This window comes from Lichenostomus cassidix, chromosome 14 (assembly GCF_008360975.1).
Source record: "Lichenostomus cassidix isolate B80296 chromosome 14, HeHo_3.0, whole genome shotgun sequence".
NCBI classification, from domain to species: Eukaryota; Metazoa; Chordata; class Aves; order Passeriformes; family Meliphagidae; genus Lichenostomus; species Lichenostomus cassidix.
Window position 1 is genome coordinate 9,949,736 of NC_139495.1, and position 20,677 is coordinate 9,970,412.

A 20,677-nucleotide genomic window follows, 5' to 3' on the forward strand; every position below is an offset into this window, starting at 1 on the left:
GCTCTTCTTACACTTGAGAGACAATCAAAGAACATCTTTACAGTTTGAATTGCCTTGGAAAAGCATGTGGGCTTCTTGAGTCAGATTTTTACTGTTTGCTGTATTATGTGAGTTCACTCTGTGTGTAATTATTGCTGACAGAAGATATAAATAATACATACTAGATATAGCAGGGGGCTAAAGATGGTGTATACTACAGAAAATAACTTGGATGATGAAAGAATTGTTTGAGAAGTTTCAACACACTGACTCATTCAGATGGAAGAATTTGAACAAATTTGCAGTGATCATCCTGACTCTTCTCTAGAGCTCAACTCATGGCAGATAACAGATCTTGTGAACTCTGAGCCTGTAATTACTTGCACAGTAATAAGCTGGAATGCTTTTAATAGATGTCTTCAGCATGCAGGGATGAAAACATGGTTTTTCCCTCCAGCAGAGGGGGCTTGGCAGTAAGTTTTCTAAACACAAAACCAAATGACTTCTTCAGAAATTGAGTAATACTAAAATTGAACTGAATTTTGTAGGAACTTGCATAGTATTATCGGTAAAAACAGAACTTCCTTCAAACAAGAGATTCAAATATAAACAGACACAATTCAAATGAGTGTTGCTCTGACTATGTTTGTTTCCCTTCTCACTGTGGCTTTCCTATTTCAGCAGAAAGCCCTTGCTGTTGCACCTGACATGCACAGTGTGCAAATAAAGGTTTTGCTCTTAATTCCTTTGAAAAGCTGAGTCCAAGTTCCTGTTAAATCTGTCTCTGTAAACTACTTCAATACATGTACAAAAATAAAAACCAAAACTAAAACCTAACAACCAGAGAAGGCACTGAGGTGAAGTCCTGGTGGAAAGTTTTCCAAGCCACAACAACGAGGTGTATTTGAAAGCAGAACATGTCCTCTGAGTGTCCAGGAGTTTACAGTACAGTTATCTGAGGCCATAAAAAATTTATATAAATCTGGATGGCCAAAAGAGACACTGGCAACTTCACAGTATGGGTGAGACCAAAACTGTGGATGTAATCCAAGGTGGTGATGTACAAAAGCCCATCTGAAGCTAATGCTTAGTGTTAAGTTGCCCACAGTGTTATGTAAACACAAAAGAGTGACACAAATTTCCCTTTAAATTGAAATAGGCTTTCTAGTCATCTGGTAAATTCCTCTTTTTCATGGTTAATTGGACTTGCCCCCCAAGTATTGTTTCCTTGCTTGATTTCAACTCTTAAAGGGAAAAGTACAGACATTTGAATACCTGGGTTATATTGTCTTTATTATTTCTGATGAATAGTCTTACTCCACATGTGACTACTTCAAAATGGTACCGTTTGGTGCTGTTCAGAATCTGATTCTTTTACTTCTTATGAGAACTAGCTGTCAGTTTTAATGACAGATTCTGGTAAATGTAATTTCACCCCTGTGGCTCCAGCTTCTGGTGAAGGAAATATTGAAAATAATGGTGCAGAGGAGTAACTCAAAATGAAATTCATGCCAGATGTAGCAGAAGGTGCAAATGACTCACCATGACCAGTAAGGGTGCAGCACTTTCCCTCCCTGACGTGGGCACAGGCTGTCCTGTCACAGCCACAGTCAGCAGTCACCTTGCAGGATGCTGGGAGGTGCAGCACTCCCAGCACTGGGCTCTGCCCACTCACTGCCCTCACTGGTCATTCTGGTGAGTTCTTCTCAGAAGGCAGGATCTCAGCACCCACTCTGTGTTTGTGGGGCACCACCCACATAGCCCCATAAATTTCCTTAAATACTAATATACTTAAAAAAAGAGTATGCGGGGGAGAAAGAGGAGGAGGAGGAGGAGAGTTTTGGTCATCTGGTGAAATAAAATTATCATTTAGTGTGGATATCAGATCAACCAGGTTCTGTGTTAAATCTTCTGTTTGGAAGTGACTGTACCATGTACTGACACTATTGCTAGTATTTCTGGTAGAAGAAAAAGGGGTTTAGGGCAGTTCATTGGGAGGAAGGGGGATGGGACAGGTCACTGTGTGTCCTCAGTCCCCAAGCCAGAATCCCAGTCAATGGCACCAGCTCTGACAGATGGTGAGTCCAGCCCCTCCTGCCTTTGAGTCCCCTCATTCATGCCACATCTCCACATCTCTGGGGAAGATAAAAGAGAAGAAAGTTGGGCAGTTATAGGAATTCAAAAGAAAAAGAAGAATCTACTATGATGTTAATGACTTGAGTCAGAATACAAGGAGGCAGAAGTTCCCGGAAAGGAAGTTCACTAACAAGGAAACGCAGATAGCCTTCAGATGCCAGACTGAAAACTCTGGAGAAAGTAGACAATTCTCAGAAGAAAATAAAACCAAACTGTACAAAGTACACTTAATATAACAGACAGAAAGAAAGCAAAAGGCAGACACGATCTTGAAACTAAAAGAGGTATTAAACAGAAATTAAAGGGTCACTTAGATAACACCAGGATAGAAAGCAGAAAAGAAAGAGAGTGGAGTAAATTTTAAACCTGGGACATTGGTATTTGTTCACATAGAGAAAGATCAGATGGGACAAAGTTCCAGCACTATTATGGGGGAAGCCATTAAGGAGTTAGCTGGGACTAGCACACAGGAGGTACAATAAATTAAAAAAAAAATAAGAAGGACTGTGGAGGAGAGAATACAAGGTAGAAACAAGGTAGAAGAGTAAAGAAAGAGGCAGCAGAATAATATTGTATGGGACAAAGAGGGAAAAAGACCAGAACCACCTGTTTCAGGTCAGCTCATGGAAATCCTCAGATCTCCCAAATCTGTTTTACTAATTGCCAATGCCAAGTTTAAAGCTGTGTGTGTACAGAACTTCTCACATGGAAAGGCAAGTGTCTGTGCAAATTCAAAATGGATCAGGGTAAGTATTATCTCAGTGGCAAAGGATGTTCCAAAACCATGAGCCCAGAGGAGTAAAATGACATCTGACTGCTTCAGACATAAAATACTCTAGTGCAAGTGAGACTCTGGATGCTGCTGACCTAAAAGCTACGAGACATTGCTACTGCTGTTATTTTAATAAGGGCTTCTTCCAGCTCAGTTCATCTTTCTATAGGTGGAATTCTTTGAAGGAACAGTAGGTACATTAGAAAATGTATTATAAGCAAAAATGTAATTGTCTTCCTTCCCTTCAGCATATTTACACGTATACTCAATAAAATAAAATAAAATAAAATAAAATAAAGTCATTCCTGAGTATTCTTGCACATGAAATGAAAGCAGCAAAAATTTGATTTTTACACCATCAAGAGATGCATGTGAGAGCCCAGTAAAAGTACGTGGATATAAGTCCCAAGAACTTTCACATGAAAGATCCGAGCAGACACATAATTTTGCAGGTGTGGGTGGGTCACTGCTAATCAGACAACAAGTCTGAACAGTCCTCTTGGGTCTACTGTGAGATCATTATCTTAAGGCAACAAAAAATAACAGGTCATATTTGCCAATTTGGTTCCTCCAGGGATGAATGGAGCCCCTCTTGGTAGGGTGCAAAAAGAGAAGTAAAACCACCCAACTAGAAAAGGGTGTCTGTGCTGAGTTCCCAGTGACTGCAACGGCTGAGTCACAGTGGGTTCTTGGACATGCAGGGGAGTTTTAGCAGGAAACCGCCTACCACTTTATTTACAGCTCTCCTGCAGCTCTGCCATTCGACTCAGCTCGGTAGACGATTTTATCACTCTACATGGTGTGGATGCATTTTCACAGAGACACTTTCCAAAAGGCCACGTATGTTTAGCGTTGGTTTTTCATGAGGTTTCAGTATATTCACTTCAGATGGAAGAAATACTGCCCCTTCTACCTCCTTCTCTCCAGCGACTCAGATTTGTTTGAGTCATCCCTGACCTGCACAGATGCTTTGCATTGCTCAGCTCATCTGTTTAGAAACCAGCATGCTGGCAGTGTGTGCCTGGTGTGCACAGGCAGATGCAGCAGCACAAAGCTTATCTTCAACATTTGAACAATTCTGGTCTCATTATTCATTTTAAATAAGGCAGGAGGTCCAAGATGCAGAAAAGCAGGGGAAACCTCAGCTCTGCCAGATATCCTGCCTCAACTCGGTGATTTCCACATTCAGCACCCCGGAGAGTCCTGCTCTCCCACGTGCAGCACATTATCTTTCTGGCAATTAACATAATTAAAACAACAGTAAGTTTGTATTAAAAAGAAAAATTATATTTTGGAATGCTAGCAAAGTTTCTTCTGTGTAAAACACAGAATTATCTACTGGGAACTATGTTAAAAAAATCCAACCATTTGCAAATTCTAGTCCTTAAAATTGAGACAAGGCCTTCCTTGTTTCCTGCTAGTTCTGGCCTAGTTTTGTGAGAGTTGAGATCATGCATTTCCCCAGCAGTCCTGTGTCAGTCAGTGCACACATGTGTGAGTGGGCAGATTTCAGGTTGCATATGCCAATATAAATCTGATATTGCCCAGTTTTTCAGTTCTTGGCTTTGTAACCATGTAACATTGGTGCGGTGTGTGTACCAGGGTACAGGATGGCAGGAAGGCTGTGGTATGTGTTCTACTGAAGTGCAAACTCCTAATTAGGAGAACAGAAGAGGAAATGAGGCAATGATTCTCTGGAAGAGTGATGGGCTCTCTGCACAGTCTCATGACTGCACTAAAATCCCATTTTCAGAGGGGAATGGCTACTAAATCCCCAGTGATGAGGACTTGTCTCCAGTCATAGAGTGCTCCTCAGCATGGTAAACCCAGTGGAGAACAATGCATAGACCCTCCTAAATTTGCTTCTGCCTGCACAGGCATCTGTCAGGGGGGAGGAGATAAGGGAAGAAACATAGAACAAGAAGATACCATTTCTGTTTGCATATAGCACTATGCAAATTAGACTCAACCGCAGGACTTCTGGGAAGTTGGCAGTGACACTCTCAGCGTCTCAAAGTTAAGGTATAAGTGAAATTAAGAGAGGTAAGTCTCTTAAAGCTGGTTCTAAATAACCAGTACAAACACGCACTTCATTCAGCAAGAATTGCTTGGGCAACCTATGTTGGCAGCTTCAGACACTTGGGATCACTTTCTCTGTTTTGTGCTGCACAAAACCCTTCTTGTGGGTCATTTCTTAAAGCCAGATTCAGCTTCAGCCCTGTCTTTCAAGGTCACATCTGAGAGACGATCATAGGCAGAGCAGAGAAAGGATGCTGCATGACTCATGAGAGGAGCTCTTTGCCAAAGCCCTGCAGGCTGTACCACTCTTGGCATTTTATGCAGTGAGTCTGTCACATGAAGAGGATTCATAGATGACCTGAAACAACTCAATGATTGCAACTCCTTAACAACCAATGGGTTTTACCTTCCCAGGCTCCAGTCTAGCGTTTCCCTCTCCCCCTAGATCACATCCCTCCTACTCTTCCCCCACCATCACAAACTGGTGTTGGTACAAAATGAACAGAAAATAGCCACACTCAGATCTGCCTGCCACCCATTAGCAGAAACTGGGAGTTCACTGGAATTCATGGAACTGGAGGCAGGTCACACATATTACACCCCTGATGCCACAATTTATCTGCACAGTTGATATTTTAGAGTTTCATGTATGTTGCTCAGTTTCCCTGAAATTAACCTTTGAAAAAAAGAAAAATCAAGGAAAAAAAAAGAAGAAGAAAAACCCACAGCCTTTCAAGGGGGATCAGAAACCAATTTCAGGAAACATTACCAACTTTGATGGTAAATGCAGCCACTGAGAGTAAATGCACTCCTGTGTGTGTGTCTCTGTGTGTGTGTGTGTCTGTATTGGACTGAGTTTTTTATTGAATTTCCTAGAAACAGAGGAGTAAAAGTGTGGAATCCTATGACTTACTGCTGGAATACCACAATGCATCCTTATCAGTGGTGAGCTATTTTTAGTATGGCCCATAAGCAAGCAAGAAGTGAGGACTTTTTTGAACCAGGATGGCTTTTTCCATCCCTGACACCTGGAGCCCTCCAGTGCAGGGATCTCTTGGTGGCCCCTGCCTGGGGCTCCCCTGGTTTGTGGCCCAATGGTCAATGACTGTCCTGGGGAAAACAGGACACTAAGAAAGTAAGGATGAAATACGTGAGGATTAAAAAGGCAGAATTCAACTGGAGGAGTTTAGCAGTATCCTTTCAGCTAATTCAAAAATTGTAAGCAAGTGTATCTTGAAGAGGGCTTTGAATGTCTTTTTATTTACTCTTCAAAAATAGGCTATTTTTAGCAGTAGAGCTAAGGTCAGGACCCCACTGCTCTGTTCTGGATGAAATCCTGCTTTTCCGTTTTGCTAAAAGCATCTGCTTGGAGATCTCTGCCCAATTGCCACTGGCAGCATTTTGGATGCAGAAGTCAAGTCTAAGATGAAGTCGTATTTGCATCCTCCTACAGCCACAGCACATCCATCACATTCATATTAAAGCACCAGCCCCAGCTACAGAACACAACAATCACTTCGCTCAACAACAACAACAAAACAATTCCTGGGACACTTCCTATGAACACAGACACTGAACTCTTGTTGCTGTGTTTATATACTACTGGAACAGGAAATCTTCTGAAGGGCTCTGATGAAACTCCTGCCAAGTCTTTAGCAAAGAAGTCTAAACTCACGGAAATTTCCTCCTGAGCAGAGCACAGACTCTGAGCATGGACTTGGGTAAGATACTGGGGCATTTTTAATGTACCCAGAAATTCTGGGTGTTTGCCTGGCCTCTGAAGCACAGCAAACCTCTCAGGACCTGCAAGACCTTGTCTGTAGCTGCTCCACCTTTTGTATTAGAATTGCTGTGGTTTCAGATCATCACATGTCACTACTTGTACATCCAATACATTTTTAAAGGTCACCTTGGCAAGCTTGATTCAATTCATGTGACTAAGGGTAAGGCTTCCTCTAGATTCATTATCAGACATTTTGCCAGTATTTTACTTTGACGTTATTGTGAACTGAAATAGACCTGCAGATGAAATACAGCACAGCACTCATTTCCAGTTTAACATTAGTGACAATAGGACTTCTCGCACTCTCAGAGGACAAAGTGGCCCTGGAAAAGTGAGTCACTACAGACAGCAAACCTCCCTACAAGAGCAACTCCATGAGATCTCTCCAGAACTCCTGCAGGAAATCCTCCAGGCTGGGCACTCTTCCCACTTTCATATTCTTAATTATCTAATTTACTGATAGGGGACATCAAGACCTGCATGCTAAGCTTCACTAATTTTACATAACATAATATTTCTTCTTAATTAATCCAATAGTGTACATGGTGAGGTCTGTATCTAACTAATAAAGATCTTTCTAAAATTAGAAAATGCTTCATTAATATTGTTGGATGATGTTTCTTTAACATGAGATGCCAAAAATTCTACATTTCAAGGACTTTTTGTGTCAGAAACTGTCAGCTTATTCTCCTGATTCCTAGAAATTTTCCTGGAGCTGGAATATGGTGAAGCAATCTATTTTGAACTCAGCTTGTTGAGTTCACATGTAAAATTGGCTGAGGTTTGCAATAAATCTGGAGAGGGAAAATGTCTGAAGAAAAAAGTCCAATTCTTTTTCCACAAGAGCAGTTATGGTGGCTTTTTTTCCCCTTTTCTTTTCTAGGCACATGAGGAATTAATATTTGTATTCTGAAGAAAACTGTTGACCCATCTATCAGGACCTATCCTTTCTCCAGGGACAGAGGAGGAACAGAAAGCTGGATAATTTCTCAATACTTTGAAGACCATAAGCCAATAATAAAATCTATATTGGATCTATCCATACGGTAGAATAAAAGTTGCACATTCAGTAGTTTCTCTTTTTTGGGTATAGAGTTATTAGATACTGCAGAACCTATTGTATTCCATCATCCGAAAAGCTTCGTGGTTTATGATTTGGGATTCAACTGCAACTGTAAAAAAGCTCTGTCAATTATGGTCCATTACAAGCACAGTAGGAATATAGAGGTTAGCATATCATGCCCATGGAAGATCTCTTCCCTGAGCATGAATAGTGATTTATTCAGATTTAATCATCCAGGCTCGATGGTTTCATGTTTTAAAAAACCAACAAATCATCTGTAAGTGTCTCAGGGAATTGTAAAGGAAGATTGTCCACCTGCATCTGTCTGAGAAGCTGCAAAACTGCTTTGCCATCACCTTCTGATTTCTCAGCTTCCTGTGTGCTACTTCTGTCGCCTGTAACAGCACCATATCAGTCTTTGTTCACTTAGGGAACAAGACCACTTTTTTCCTTTTAATTTGGACTACAGAATCTCTCTACATTCAAAGAAATAGAACTGAGATTTGGAGCCATCTGACCATATTAAGAATGAATTTTAATCAGTTTCTGTGGACTGAAAACCAAAAGTGAGGGAACACTTGAGTCATTTCCTCTACCTCACCCCAACCATGAAAATCTCCTCATGTGTTGATTATGCCCATGAATAAAATGCATCAGAAACTGATTCCATAATTATTGACTGTATACAGTAGAAGGTCAGCATTTGCCTCTGGAATTGTGGGACCACCAGAAAGAGCATCAACATGTGCAGCAGCAAGTGAAAATTTGTAGTCATGCAAACCATTTGGGATAATCTAAACTGGCACTGGAAAGAAAGACAAGTGGTGGAAAATACCTGAAAGAATGGGAAACTGTAAAAGCAGAGAGTGAAGATACCATTGAAATAATAAAGATGCACTGGAGACCTTTATGCATTATTAATGGATGTATGTTTTGCTTGTTCTCCTCAAGGTTCCCACTCAAAAATAATTTTTTCCTAAGCTCATGACCTCTCCTGTGCACTCTTTACAGTCAGAATCCCCTTCCCATATTTCATAGATCTGTAACTGCCTGAGGACTCCAACTGCATGTAAAAACAGTGACCTCGGCTCCGAAACCCACAGCACAGCTCAGCACCACAGCTGATCTTCCTGTGCCAAGTTACCCATCTCCTTTCATGCGCTTGGGATCTGAAGACATGAGAACAGGGAGCTGGAGAAACACAGTGTGGCTTCAAGCAAGGGAGACAGTGCTGGGGAGCAAGGGAAGCAATGAAAAGGGAGCATAGATCTGTACTGGCTCAGTTTGGAAAGGATCACTCCAGTGTTTTATTTCAGCCAGACTGGAATAAAATTAGCAACTGGCTCTGAAATTCAAGGTCTGTGCTTCTCCAGCCAGCACTGAAACTTCTGTAGTCCAGTAGGTGTATGTGGAAGCCTAACTAGCTTTATATGCTTCTGATTTAACACGTCCAGCCCAGTATTCATTGCCACAGTTCCCCTGAATGACACCCTGCTACCTCTGCAATTAGCACCAACATTATTTTTAGGGATCCAAAGCTCCTTCATCAGTTGTGGAGTATGCACATACAGACACATTCACACACATAATCCAGCAAGACAAATTTGTAATTTGGATGAAAAAAACACCAGAAAGCAAGCTGCCCTTTCACAGTATTTTTCACCAACAGTTTGAGACTTTCCCTTTTTTTCCCCCCACTCAACTAATTACCAAGAAGGATGTCTAAACTACTAAAATGTAGAAAGCCTAAACCACATTTTTGTGTGGTTAAGTGCTCAGCATTTGAATTCATGAGACTAATGTGAATCTTGATTTGACTTAGTTAATATCAACAAAGAACTTCCACTAAACATCAGACAGGATCCATTTAGTCTGGGTTCAAAGAAACCAGCATTAACTACCCCTGAAAAAGTAATTAACATTATTTAAAATAAACAATTCCAGAACAGCCAGCTGAGAAAGAAACTTTCCTCATAGCCTCAGACAGTTAATTTATTGCTTATTTGAAAAATAGCAGTTTACATCTCTTACAGTGAAATATTTCAGATAACATGGACTATTCAAAGGAACTAAAGGGACAGAGAGGCTCAGCTGTTACTCAGCCTTAGTCCACAATGAAGCCTATTTTGCTTAACTTCCAAACCCGCAGTTCTCCATTCTAGCCAGCAGACACGAGCACTTCCTAACAACTAATACAGCAAATTCGTCTTTTTAAAAGAGAAAACCACTAATTCCTCTCATCCATCCTACCTCGATGGGATCTGACTTGTACATTCTCTGCAGAACAGCATGAATTTCAGTTTAGACAGAATTTATTAATGCTGTACCAGTTGGCTTGCCCTTGTCTAGGTAGAGGTATGATGCTTATCAAGGCTTGATAACCAATTGGTGACATCCTCAAAATGTATTTTGTTCTTGGCATAATGATGAATTTGCTGTGACTGACAGCCTGGCCAGACACACATCATTCTTCAGTGATACCTAGCATGATAATTAATATCAGTGTAAAGTGAGTCACCTCTACAGCCATTTTACCTGGAAGAGTTGACAAAAATGATAAGAGGATGAGCCATATTCATCAGGCCCACTTTATTACCTCTTAATTTAGAAAATTATTGACTGGGTAGTATGGGAATGGAGATGTGTGAGGAAATGTCTTGTCACAATACTTGCATCTCTTGGACACGTCCTGTTTAAATGCATCAAACTCTAACCCAAATACCTCGTCAAAGTGGGTGACAGAGGTTCACACTTGGCTCAGTGCTGCTGGTTTCACTGCATCTGAAAGCAGACTCAGAGACAGTGTGGTGTCTAATTTACTTGCAAAATCAAAGAATTCCGATTTCAAGGGTTTCGTTTAAATGAAAATTCAGATTCTGGAGAAGAAAACAAAACCCACTAAAACAGGAAGGATGGTATTGTGGTTAAGTTTCTAGTAGACGGCTGTGAAGATCTGAATTATGTTCTATTCGTAACCCTTCTGCAGACTATCTCACTCTCTGACTTCAAGCAAATCACAGAATCTCTTGGTGCTTCAGTTCCCCTTTTACTAAAGATGATGTTGGTTGTTTGATCAGTTTAGATACAGAGCACGTTCATGTAAGAGCTACCATTTACAGTATCAGCACAAGAGAGGCTCTAACGTCAAAACACTAAGAGTAAAATATGTGACCCTAATTACTGAACTGTTCTTGCAAGAAAATAGCAATTGTGTATTAATTCCCACACTTACTATACCAAACCCTAAACAACATGTTATCCCACAGACACATTGGCCTGCCCATTAATCCAGATTCATAACAAAATCAGTGTCTGCTTCTTTTCTCAAAAGTTAGGAGAAAGCTAAAATGGGGAATGCCTACTGATTTCCTAAGCCTTTCAGCTTTTTTTATTTTTTTTTTCCAGAGGACTGTCCCTGCAGTGGGGATGAATTCAATAGAACTGAATTTATACTGGGGAATACCATACATGGTATCACAACCTCCTCCCTCCTGCTGGTTTCAGAGGAAAAGCCTGGAGCCCAAATAGAGGAAGCTCTGCCTTCATTACTCTGCTGTTAGTTGGGCTAAGGGTGTGGGATTTGGAAAACTAACCAGCAGGCAAATATCTCATGTATCCCCAACACATACAGTACTCTCCTGCCTTCAAAACCTTCTTCAGAACCATGTTTTTTCCCTTGCTGCCTCCCGGCAGACCTTACCTGGCATCCCTATTCCCAGTGCTTTTGAAACAGATTCCCTGTTGTCTTTGGCTTGTTTCTAGCCAATAAGCATCCTGCTGCACAAATGCCCAGCAATTCCTCTGAATTTTCTGTCATTTTCCAAACCAATGTTTACAAAATAAGGCTAAGAACTTTTATTTTTAACAAAAGCTGAGTTTGTTCTTTATCGACCTTTTGGAGGTTTAGTGATATGAACCTTCAGATCAAAAGCATTTACTTTCCTGCTCTAGAAGCTACAGAGAAAGGAAGAGGGGATAATGTCTCCCAATAATTTTGTTTCTCTCCAGACTTTGCTTTTCTTTTCTGAGAACATCAGCAGGGCAGAGAAGGAACACAACATGTTTTCCGAAGAAGAGAAACATAGGCATTTCACATGGAAGGCTTTGCTTAACAATCAGACTCAAGTCTAATTCACCTGGCAAAAAGCAGCCAGTGCTCATTAAGCTGCCAGAGCACAGATTAGAATTACCTGGACTGGCAGCAGCGCTTTCTCCTTCAGTCCTTCATCTGGAGATGTTTCTGCATGAGCTCTGTCCAGCAGCTCTGCCCCGTTCCCATTTCTGCACTGCCCTCTACTGGGTACAGTGTCCCCATCCTGTCGGATCCTGCCCTTCCCAAGGCACACAATGCAGGGGGTTTAAGTCGACGGAGAGGATGCAGGAAAGGAAACAGAAGGATGGGAATGGACGGTTGCAAAACCAAACGTGACTGGATAAAACCGAAGATTTGCCAAGGAAGCTCAACTTGTGGGACCCTCACATCTAAACCCTCAACTCCTGTCACAAAAACTTCACTCACTCTGCAAATCTCTTTCACATCCTACAGCTGAAGCCCACCTCTCCTGTGCAAGCCTTTCTTAGGCACTTCATGGAGCACCCCAGAGCACTCTCACTGTGATTCACATAGGGATGGTGTCAAACTCCATAAGCAGTAGCCTGACACACTTGGCTTCTGGTGTCCGAGCTGGCAGGTTCACTCCATCCCTCTCCACTGTGACTGGGAGTTCACCTACCCATTTGAGCCTTGCCAAGCTCTGAAGCTTTTCAAATAAATATTATTACCACATTCCTGCTCAATGAAGACGACTTTTTGGATAGATCCTTTCACACAGTCAGCTGCACTACTCAGTACATGGCAGACAGACTGCATGTGCACCTGCAGGATCTTTCTTTCCCCTGTGATCTTACAAAATTAAAAATTACATGAGAGTGAAACAGCTTTCCTGGCACATCTACAGCAACCTCCAGCCAATTCCATCTCATGTGAGAAACACGCACCCCACTGTGAGGCATTACAGCCATTCAGTGCTCTGCTGCTTAAAGCCACAGCGATGGCAGGAGGAGGCTGCAGCCAGCAGGGAGGGGAGCTCGCTGGGCGCCCCGGGGACTGGGGGAGGAGTTAAGAGGAACTGAGCTGTACTTTTGGTTCTGATTTACCTTATCTTGGCAGAGTTAAGCACTTCAAAACTCTTTTCTTTGAAGGGTGGGGGGGAGGATGAAGAGGACTTAGTCTTGCCTAAGTAGACTTTAAGTTGTTATGGGCAAGGCCTGGCTGTACTACCTGTGTGAACACCAACAGAGCCATATCCAAACCAGCCATGGAATCTACTGCTGCATGGAGCACACCACACCCAAGTGGCAATATTGCATATTCAAATTCTAAGGTAAGTTTCAGTTCCACCATTCCTTCATGCTTTTGTTTTACACAGAAAAGCAGATGAGCTTCCCCCAGATGCTTATGCCAAACCTTGACTAAAGCTCTGTTGCTCAAAACTTAAAAGTGGAGTCTGAGAGTAAAGTTAATCTCTGTGCCAGGTCTTAAAATTAATGGCACACTGCTTCTCCAAATTCACGACAACTATATTCCTGCATGACAGAACATAAGCAGTAAATTTTGGTGGGTAAAGCATCATCAGAAATTTCCAGGTTCACCTACTGTACACTGGCTGCACATCACTGTAAGGTGCTGTATTGCCATCAGGTTAAGTCAGGTGGTGACAGGTTAAGTCAGTCACCACAATCAGTGACCACACTGGATTTTCACAAGAATATTTAGTCTCAAAGCAGGAAATATATTCCCTCAATTTCACCCCAAAGGACAACTCACCAGGCCTTGCCAGCCCCTCTCCCCTTAATCATTTGACAGAGACATTTCCTATTCATTGTCACAAAGCATAATGTTAACTGCAGGGAAACTTCTTGGCCGTCAAAACATGTTGGTTATTACTTTAAGAAACATTCTCTTTGGAAGAAAGCACACTTTACTGGGCCTGCTTAAGGGAGTGCATAAGACACTGGTGTGGTACTCGCGGTTTCAAATCTCCTTCTGGGTGAGCAGAACAGGGTTCCAAGTCTCCTGCACTGGCTGCTGGGTATAAATACAGCTGGGACTTGAACAGTTACTTTTAATTCTGACTACTCTGTAGAAAACCCCATGGAAATTCTGCTTTGAGAACTCAAATCCCAATGTAACATCTTTACAGTCTTCTCAGAGAAGGCTTCTCTGAATGCTTTTCTCACTTTGAGATTATTGGTCTAATATTTTGTCCTTTCTTGGACATTTAAGTTATACATTAAGTCCTCTCACCTCTTCTGTCCATGCTGACCTGTTAGCTCTGAGAAGAGCAGCTATTTTCACGTTAAACTTCCCCACACTGGTTGCTTGCTTGCTTTTCTTGCCATTTCCCCCCCCTCCACGTTTTGAGGTAGCTGTCAGTCAGAGCCTCATCCATCACCTACCTCCAGTGTTCCCTCGCCTCCCTGGGGCCCCAGAGCGCTCCCGTGCTCGATTTCCCCCGCAGCACCTCTTGACCTTGCCCGCGGCCACCGCTTGCACCGCCGAGGCTGTCCGGAAAAAAAAGGAGAAAAAGAGTAAAGCAGAGGCAGTGGGACAGAAAAAGCGAGGTGGAAGAGCATCCCCAGCGGCGGGCGGGGAGCCCGCAAGGCGCTCGTTCGCCAGAGCCGGTGCTAGAGCTGGCTCAGGGCCACACTCTGGGAAAGCGAAAGTGAACAGCCACATGTTTTCCGAGAAGGCGGGGGAGGAGCAGGGCCGGGCTCAGCCGCGTTAAATACCCAGCCGGGGCGATGCGCGGGCCCAGAGCGCTGGAGGTGCCTCTCGCCCGCCCGCCCCGCGGCAGCCCCGGCTCGCCGCGGCGCCAGGCAGGGCCCCCGCCGGAGGATGCTCGGCCGGCCGCCGGGGCCAGGACCAGGACTAGCAGCAGCACTGGGACTGGCAGCGTGTGCTGCGCTCCGGGGAAGGCCCCCACCCGCGGCGAACCGAGGTAAGGGAGCCTCTCTGTCCCGGGGATTCCGCGCGATGTGCGCCGAGAGGCTCGGGCGCCGCAGCCAGATGTGCTCAGATTTCGGAGGAGCGCTGCCAGACGTGCAAGACAGTGGTGGCTTTGGGAGTCTTTGCTCTCTAAAAATTTTTTTTTGTTTGTTTGGTTGGGGTTTTTTTTTGTTTTGGTTTTTTTTAAAAGTATATCTTTTCCCCTCCCTTTTTGGCTCAATGTCCGTACTCAGACAGACCTGTCGTGCCTGGTGTGAAACAGTGGGACAAGCTTTAAGTGAACACACGGCGGGTTTTGCAGCGCTCCGTGCCGGCCGTGGGAGCTGGGGCAGCCCCGGGCCGGCAGTGCTGCCGCCGCGGGACCAGCCGGGCTGAGCCGGGCCGGCCTGAACCGGAGGCTGCGCTCCGCCGCTGCCGTGGCACCCTTGTCCCAGATCCCTACCCTGGCTCTCGGGCTCTGAACATTGGCGTGTCTCCTGTTTGCTCTGTGCGCTTTGGAAAGGCACTGCAAACTCTCGCTTGGCTCACTACGGCTTCTGCTAGGGAGCCCTTTGATTTTTAGATCTTGGGCTTAGTGCTTATTTCTCCCCAGGGTGTCCCGAAACTGAATTTTTAACTTTAAATACTGGGCGATAATCCTGGCCCAGTAATTGGAAAAACTGGCATCAGTTTCCTTCTGCTGTGCAAAGCAAGACCAATGCTACTTTCAGCTTGTTGCTTGCCAGGTTAAAGATTTTATAACCCTTGTAGCTGCTTGAGGAGGTAATATGACCTAAATGAAACCAAACATCAAGTTGTTAAATTAGCACAGACAGGAATCCACTGGCATGCTTTCTTTGAAATCCTCATTAGCATGTTACCCTGAACTGTAAGATGACTGAGGGATTCATTTCTGAGAATCCTTCAAGGTTTCTCAACAAGCTGCTGCTGCAGATCTATATCTGACTATAGGGATAAATCCTAAAATCTATGCTTGCCAGTAAGGTCAAGGCAGCTAGCGGAGATGTATTGAACCACACTGTCAGAGGCAGACATTTAAGGCCAAACTCATTCCTGGTGCAGCACTGCTAATTCCTTTGAAGTAACACGAGGGATGAATTTAGTCCCTCATGCTGAAAGATATATCAATAGGAAGCAATTTAGATTGGGCCACTTAAAGTGCATGTAATACAAAAAAGAGAGAGAGACTGCGGAGTAATGCTTTAAGGGTTCACAGGGGTTGATTTGTATAAGCTAGTAGGTTGTAGCATTGCTTTCCCAAGGGAAGCATGGGGGAATGGGAAATTGCCTTTTATGGCTGAGCCTCAGGTTAACAGGAGAGAGGAAAGAAGTTTTAGGATTACTGTGTAAATTGACCGTGTTACAGGCTGCCTCTCCAAGCTACACTTCAGACATACAACGGCACCTCACCTCACTCTCTTCCCCAGTTATCTGGAAACGTAGCCTTAACCCACTTTCTCTTTTTCACACTACACACCAAATAATGACATTGTCTGCTGAGTTCTGACATCATAGTTGGGGAAGCAGAAAACTTGGTAATTCCATTGTAAAACCTTGTTGCTTTGTTCTCTAAAAACTGGAGAATGGGAGAGGGTATACACGAGATGACTTCTCCTTGAGAAGTCCTTTTGAGTTGCTAGGCCCTGAAAGGGGCTCATAGCAGGGAAATCATATTATCTTCTGTATCTGTAAATGATCCTTGCTAAATATTTTTGGAGCTTTGGACTTTGCCACAGTGATAGACTGCTAATCTTGTCCGAAAGCGAGCAGTTGTTTGCCCGGTGTAAATTGGAAACTGAATATTTGATTGTTTTATAATGGGAGGCGTATCAATGGACGAGTTGGTCATTCAGCGATTGCAGCCGCTTGGCCCCAGGGATCTCACATGGTGTCTCTCTTTGGCATTTCAGAGTAGCTGCTGGAAGGCCGCCCTGCCGTAGCCGCTGACGCTATGGAAGCCCAAATCCGCTGCTCTCGGCTGTAGGATGGTAGCGCACAGCAAGGTGTCAGCAGACAATGCACTTGGAGCAGACCCAAGACGGCTTCTTGACCCTCCGGCACGGGATCGCTCACAGGCACGAGGCTTCCAGGGCCCCGGCCGGCCCGGCACTGTGCAGGCACAGGGCAACACTCACTTCCGAACCTTTCGCTCCCAGGCGGATTTCAGCAGCATCACTCGAGCCAGCAGCCTGCTGGATGCTTGTGGATTCTACTGGGGGCCTCTCACTGTCAGTGCTGCCCACGAGAAGCTGAAGTCTGAGCCCGAGGGCACCTTTCTCATCAGGGACAGCACACAAAAGAATTGCTTCTTTGCCATCAGTGTTAAGACTGCGACTGGGCCCACCAGTATCCGGATTAACTTTCAGACCGGGCGTTTCAGCCTGGATGGCAGCAAAGAGACGTTTGACTGTCTTTTTAAGCTGCTGGAACATTACCTAAGTTCCCCGAGGAAGGTACTGGTTACTCCCCTGCGCAAGGTCAGGGTGCAGCCACTGCAGGAGCTCTGCCGGAAAAGCATCGTGAAGACTTTTGGAAGAGAGAACTTAAATCAGATCCCACTCAATCCTGTTTTAAAGGACTATCTGAAATCCTTCCCATTTCAGATATAAGTGCAGCATTAACTGTATAGACATGTTAGAGATGTGTAACGAAATCCAGCTTCCTGGGTTTTTAAATATGTTTGACAGTGAGCAAACTTATTTTTGTAGCAATTTACTGTATTTTGTGATGGAACCTGAACACTTGACTTCTCATGTTTACAAAAACTGTTTGCACAAACCTGGGGTTGTAAAACCCTGGCATAATTTTTCTGCCAAGCAGAATATTTTATTATTTTATAATATTTTTAATGATATTAACATAATAAACTTTATTGTGACAGTTTTTAAAAAAAATAGCATCTCTGTTTTTAATTTTAAAGGCTGTCCTACTGACAGACTAACTGCTTAACTGAGTGTACAAGTGCAGACAGGTCTCCACGTGGTCCTGCTTCTTTGCCCCACCAAATTAGTCTGCCTTAGTGCTAGGCCAGCCGGCAGAGGATTCCTGCCTGCAAAAGCCTACAACAGAAAGGTGCAAGGAAGTAGCAAATGTACTCAGGATCCATCTGCCCAGGAATCCATCTCTCTCCTAAATCCATGAGAGCAGGGACACTGTATTAAGACTATGGAGTTGCACGGTTTTTATAGGGCAAATCAAACCCTTGGCTGAGCAAACTGCACCAACTCTGGTTTGCCTTATATCTCTTGAAAGGTACAAAGCCCTAAGCTAGAAGAGGTTGCTGTCTGACATAACCAAACCCCATGAACCTTGGTGGGGAAAAAAGTGTCCAGAAATGCTCTTCACATACTTTAAAAGTCTGTGAATGCTGTATCATTGTGCATTGGGGAAAGAATAACTTAGTTTTCTTTGAAAATTGGCATACACAAAAGGACAAAGGTACCGACATCCTTAGACATAAAAAATATGTTTATCATCTTAAATTCCTCCTGATCTACAGAGCATAGAATTGACATGTTAAAAGAATCTATTACTTAACTCCATGACAGGACCATAAGCCTCTACATTTGCAGCTGTAATTTCTAGTGGCTAAACTGCATTCAGAGAAAGTTAAACTACATTAGACTCTTCTGTTTCCATCCGCTCATGAAACACAAAACCAGTGTCCCCAGAACTGCAACTGTGAATGACTTGAGATGCTTGATTTGGCAAAGTGTCACCTGCATTATGAGAAAGTGATTCTCCCCTCCCCCAAGCATTTCCTGAAATCCATGAAAAGCTGACTTAGAAAACCAGCTGAACCAAATCACTTCAAAGCAGGCACAGTCTTTCACAGAAATGTTCTCTATCAGCCCAGATCTACAGTGCTTACAGGAATTGCAAGCAGTAAATGAAGTCATCTGAAGAGTTTGGGAGATAAAAGGTCTCTCCCCCTACTGTAATTCACATTCCTTTTAAAGATAAAGCCACTTTTAGGAAACACTGAGTGTATGGTCTATAGTAATCCTTACTGAATCATTTGTTTAATATTTACCAGATCAGCTCTTACTTCATTGATGTTTCCTTGGAATAAATAGGTTTCTTCCTCAAATATGACTAAGGATCACTCAGTGGACTGGACATTGTGAAAAAGGGGAAAAGAACACACAGGCAGTATCATGTGAGTTTCTGGTGTGTTGCTTCCCCAAAAATGTTCTTTGGATCAGTCCTAAAACAGCAGACAACATTTATGTTTAATTCTAAAGCTGGAATTAGTCGTCAAATGATGCATTTTCCCACAGCAGCTGCAAGGATATAAATTTGGGAAGTACTGAATGCTGTGCTATGCAGCAGATAGGAGACTGGAGCAAAGCTACTGCCTGAATGTGAATAGCATTGTTAAATTGGAAAAAAAGTCATTGTAGGGTGAGGGCTGCCAAACTGGTTTGCTGTCAGCAGAGATTGTTATCCCTTTCCCATACTCTTTTTCCCAGCTCCACACGAGAATCTTTTAACCCTTTATGCCCCAAACTAATGGCTCTTGCCCTGCTATACAGAAGAGTGTCCACATGACAGCATTAGTGGTAAAACAAGCACAATGTAACTTGGAAGGTTCTCTGCTACCTCTGATAAAACCAAGCAAAACTAGACCTAGATATACAGTAAGGGACTTCCCACTGAGAGGCATGGAATGAAAAGCATAAGAATTGAGTCTATTTGATTTTCTTCCTGGCAGAAACAAACCTATTTCCTTTCTCTCTCCTATTGCTCTAAAGGAAGTTTAGCAGAAATAAGCCATATCTTCCCACAGGAAGTGCCTAAATAACTGCATTTTGTCTTTAATATGAAATGTAAATATGGGATAATTCAGGAAAAAAAGCATAACCAGAACTACAAATAAGGACAGGAAAGTCAGAATTGGATAAAAAGTCTCTCAAGTAAAGAGGAGACAAAGCTGACTTGTATTTTTAAATTACATTATCTTTACCTGCCTTATTTTTCTTTCCCTTCCTTTCCTTCTCTCTTTCTCCCCAGCATACAATACAGTGGCCAGGCAGATCTTCCTTTTAGTAGGTCTGTGTGGTTGCTCCAAAGGAACAAGGAAAGTGTAACCACAGCATGTGTGTTCACAATGTCATTCTGATTTTCCTTTTGTAAGAGCAAATGAAGGACTTTCTAAAACATCTGCTTACCTGTGTACACTGATTTAAGGGTAGTGTCACATCTAAGGGAATCTCCTGAAGGTTTCTGTAGTAATTTCAGCTGTCAAATCTCTCATCCTCAGTTTTAATGAAACACCAGCAAGGTCAAATAGAGAATTTGCAGTACTCTGCACCTAAAGCAATAAAAACATATAACAGATTTTAATCCTTCCTGCTAAATAATACATGAAGAGTGATGATTTCAGTTCTTTCCGCTCTTGACCAGCTCTCTTCTCTGACCTTTTGACTGTGGCTGAAAAGTGAAGTAAACAGTCAATCTGTTAAAGATCTATGGGGGAGTTTGAGCCATGCTCAGGAGCACAGCAAAGCCACGTTTTTGAAGAGGCTTCAACATTTGTAGTGAATGGGGAAGGGACAGGTTTAAAATAACACCATTTGCAGCATGGCTGTGTCACCCACAGGACCGTGTGTCCCCAGAGCAGCAGGGTGGGCTCTGAGCAGGCTCTGCTCCTGGGACTCCACAGGCAGCAGGACTGAGGCTTCCTCGCCTTTTAGACTAAAACACAACTTCCCTTTCAGTGTAAGTTAATTTACATGCAACGTAGCGGCTGTAAAACACTTGCTAACGAGCACAGCCAATTAATAGACCTGTAGATGTTCAGAAACTGTTTATTTAAACCGTGGAGAGGTATTGAATGCTCAGGAGGAGGAGCTTGTTGAAGCCAAGCAGGGCCGTCCCCGCTCTGAGGCTGTGGTCACACTAATTCTGTTATGA

At 43.2% G+C, this 20,677-nt stretch overlaps 1 protein-coding gene and 1 long non-coding RNA gene across 6 annotated transcripts in view; one reads left to right on the top strand and one right to left on the bottom strand.

Annotated features, from left to right (window-relative positions):
• The window catches only part of LOC146430840 (uncharacterized), a 59,415-nt gene that overhangs the window by 10,598 nt on the left and 28,140 nt on the right, over positions 1–20,677 (bottom strand). The window contains exons 2-3 of one of the 5 annotated variants that reach the window (XR_014855147.1): positions 19,933–20,075; positions 14,208–14,316 (exon numbers count right to left, since the gene is read on the bottom strand). This is a non-coding gene — a long non-coding RNA (uncharacterized LOC146430840). Of the gene's footprint in view, positions 1–11,942; positions 12,084–14,207; positions 14,482–19,932; positions 20,076–20,677 lie in introns of those variants that run through there. The other 4 variants (XR_014855148.1, XR_014855149.1, XR_014855151.1 and 1 more) reach the window with 4 other exon arrangements.
• SOCS1 (suppressor of cytokine signaling 1) lies at positions 14,578–17,655 on the top strand. Its single transcript, XM_085074853.1, has 2 exons — positions 14,578–14,753; positions 16,672–17,655. The coding sequence occupies exon 2, from the start codon at positions 16,747–16,749 to the stop codon at positions 17,368–17,370; it is 624 nt and encodes a 207-aa protein (XP_084930979.1). The 5' UTR covers positions 14,578–14,753; positions 16,672–16,746; the 3' UTR covers positions 17,371–17,655.

Excerpts from the sequence above, each read along its gene's own strand:
- SOCS1 (XM_085074853.1), top strand. The coding sequence starts at position 16,747 with ATGGTAGCGCACAGCAAGGTGTCAGCAGACAATGCACTTGGAGCAGAC.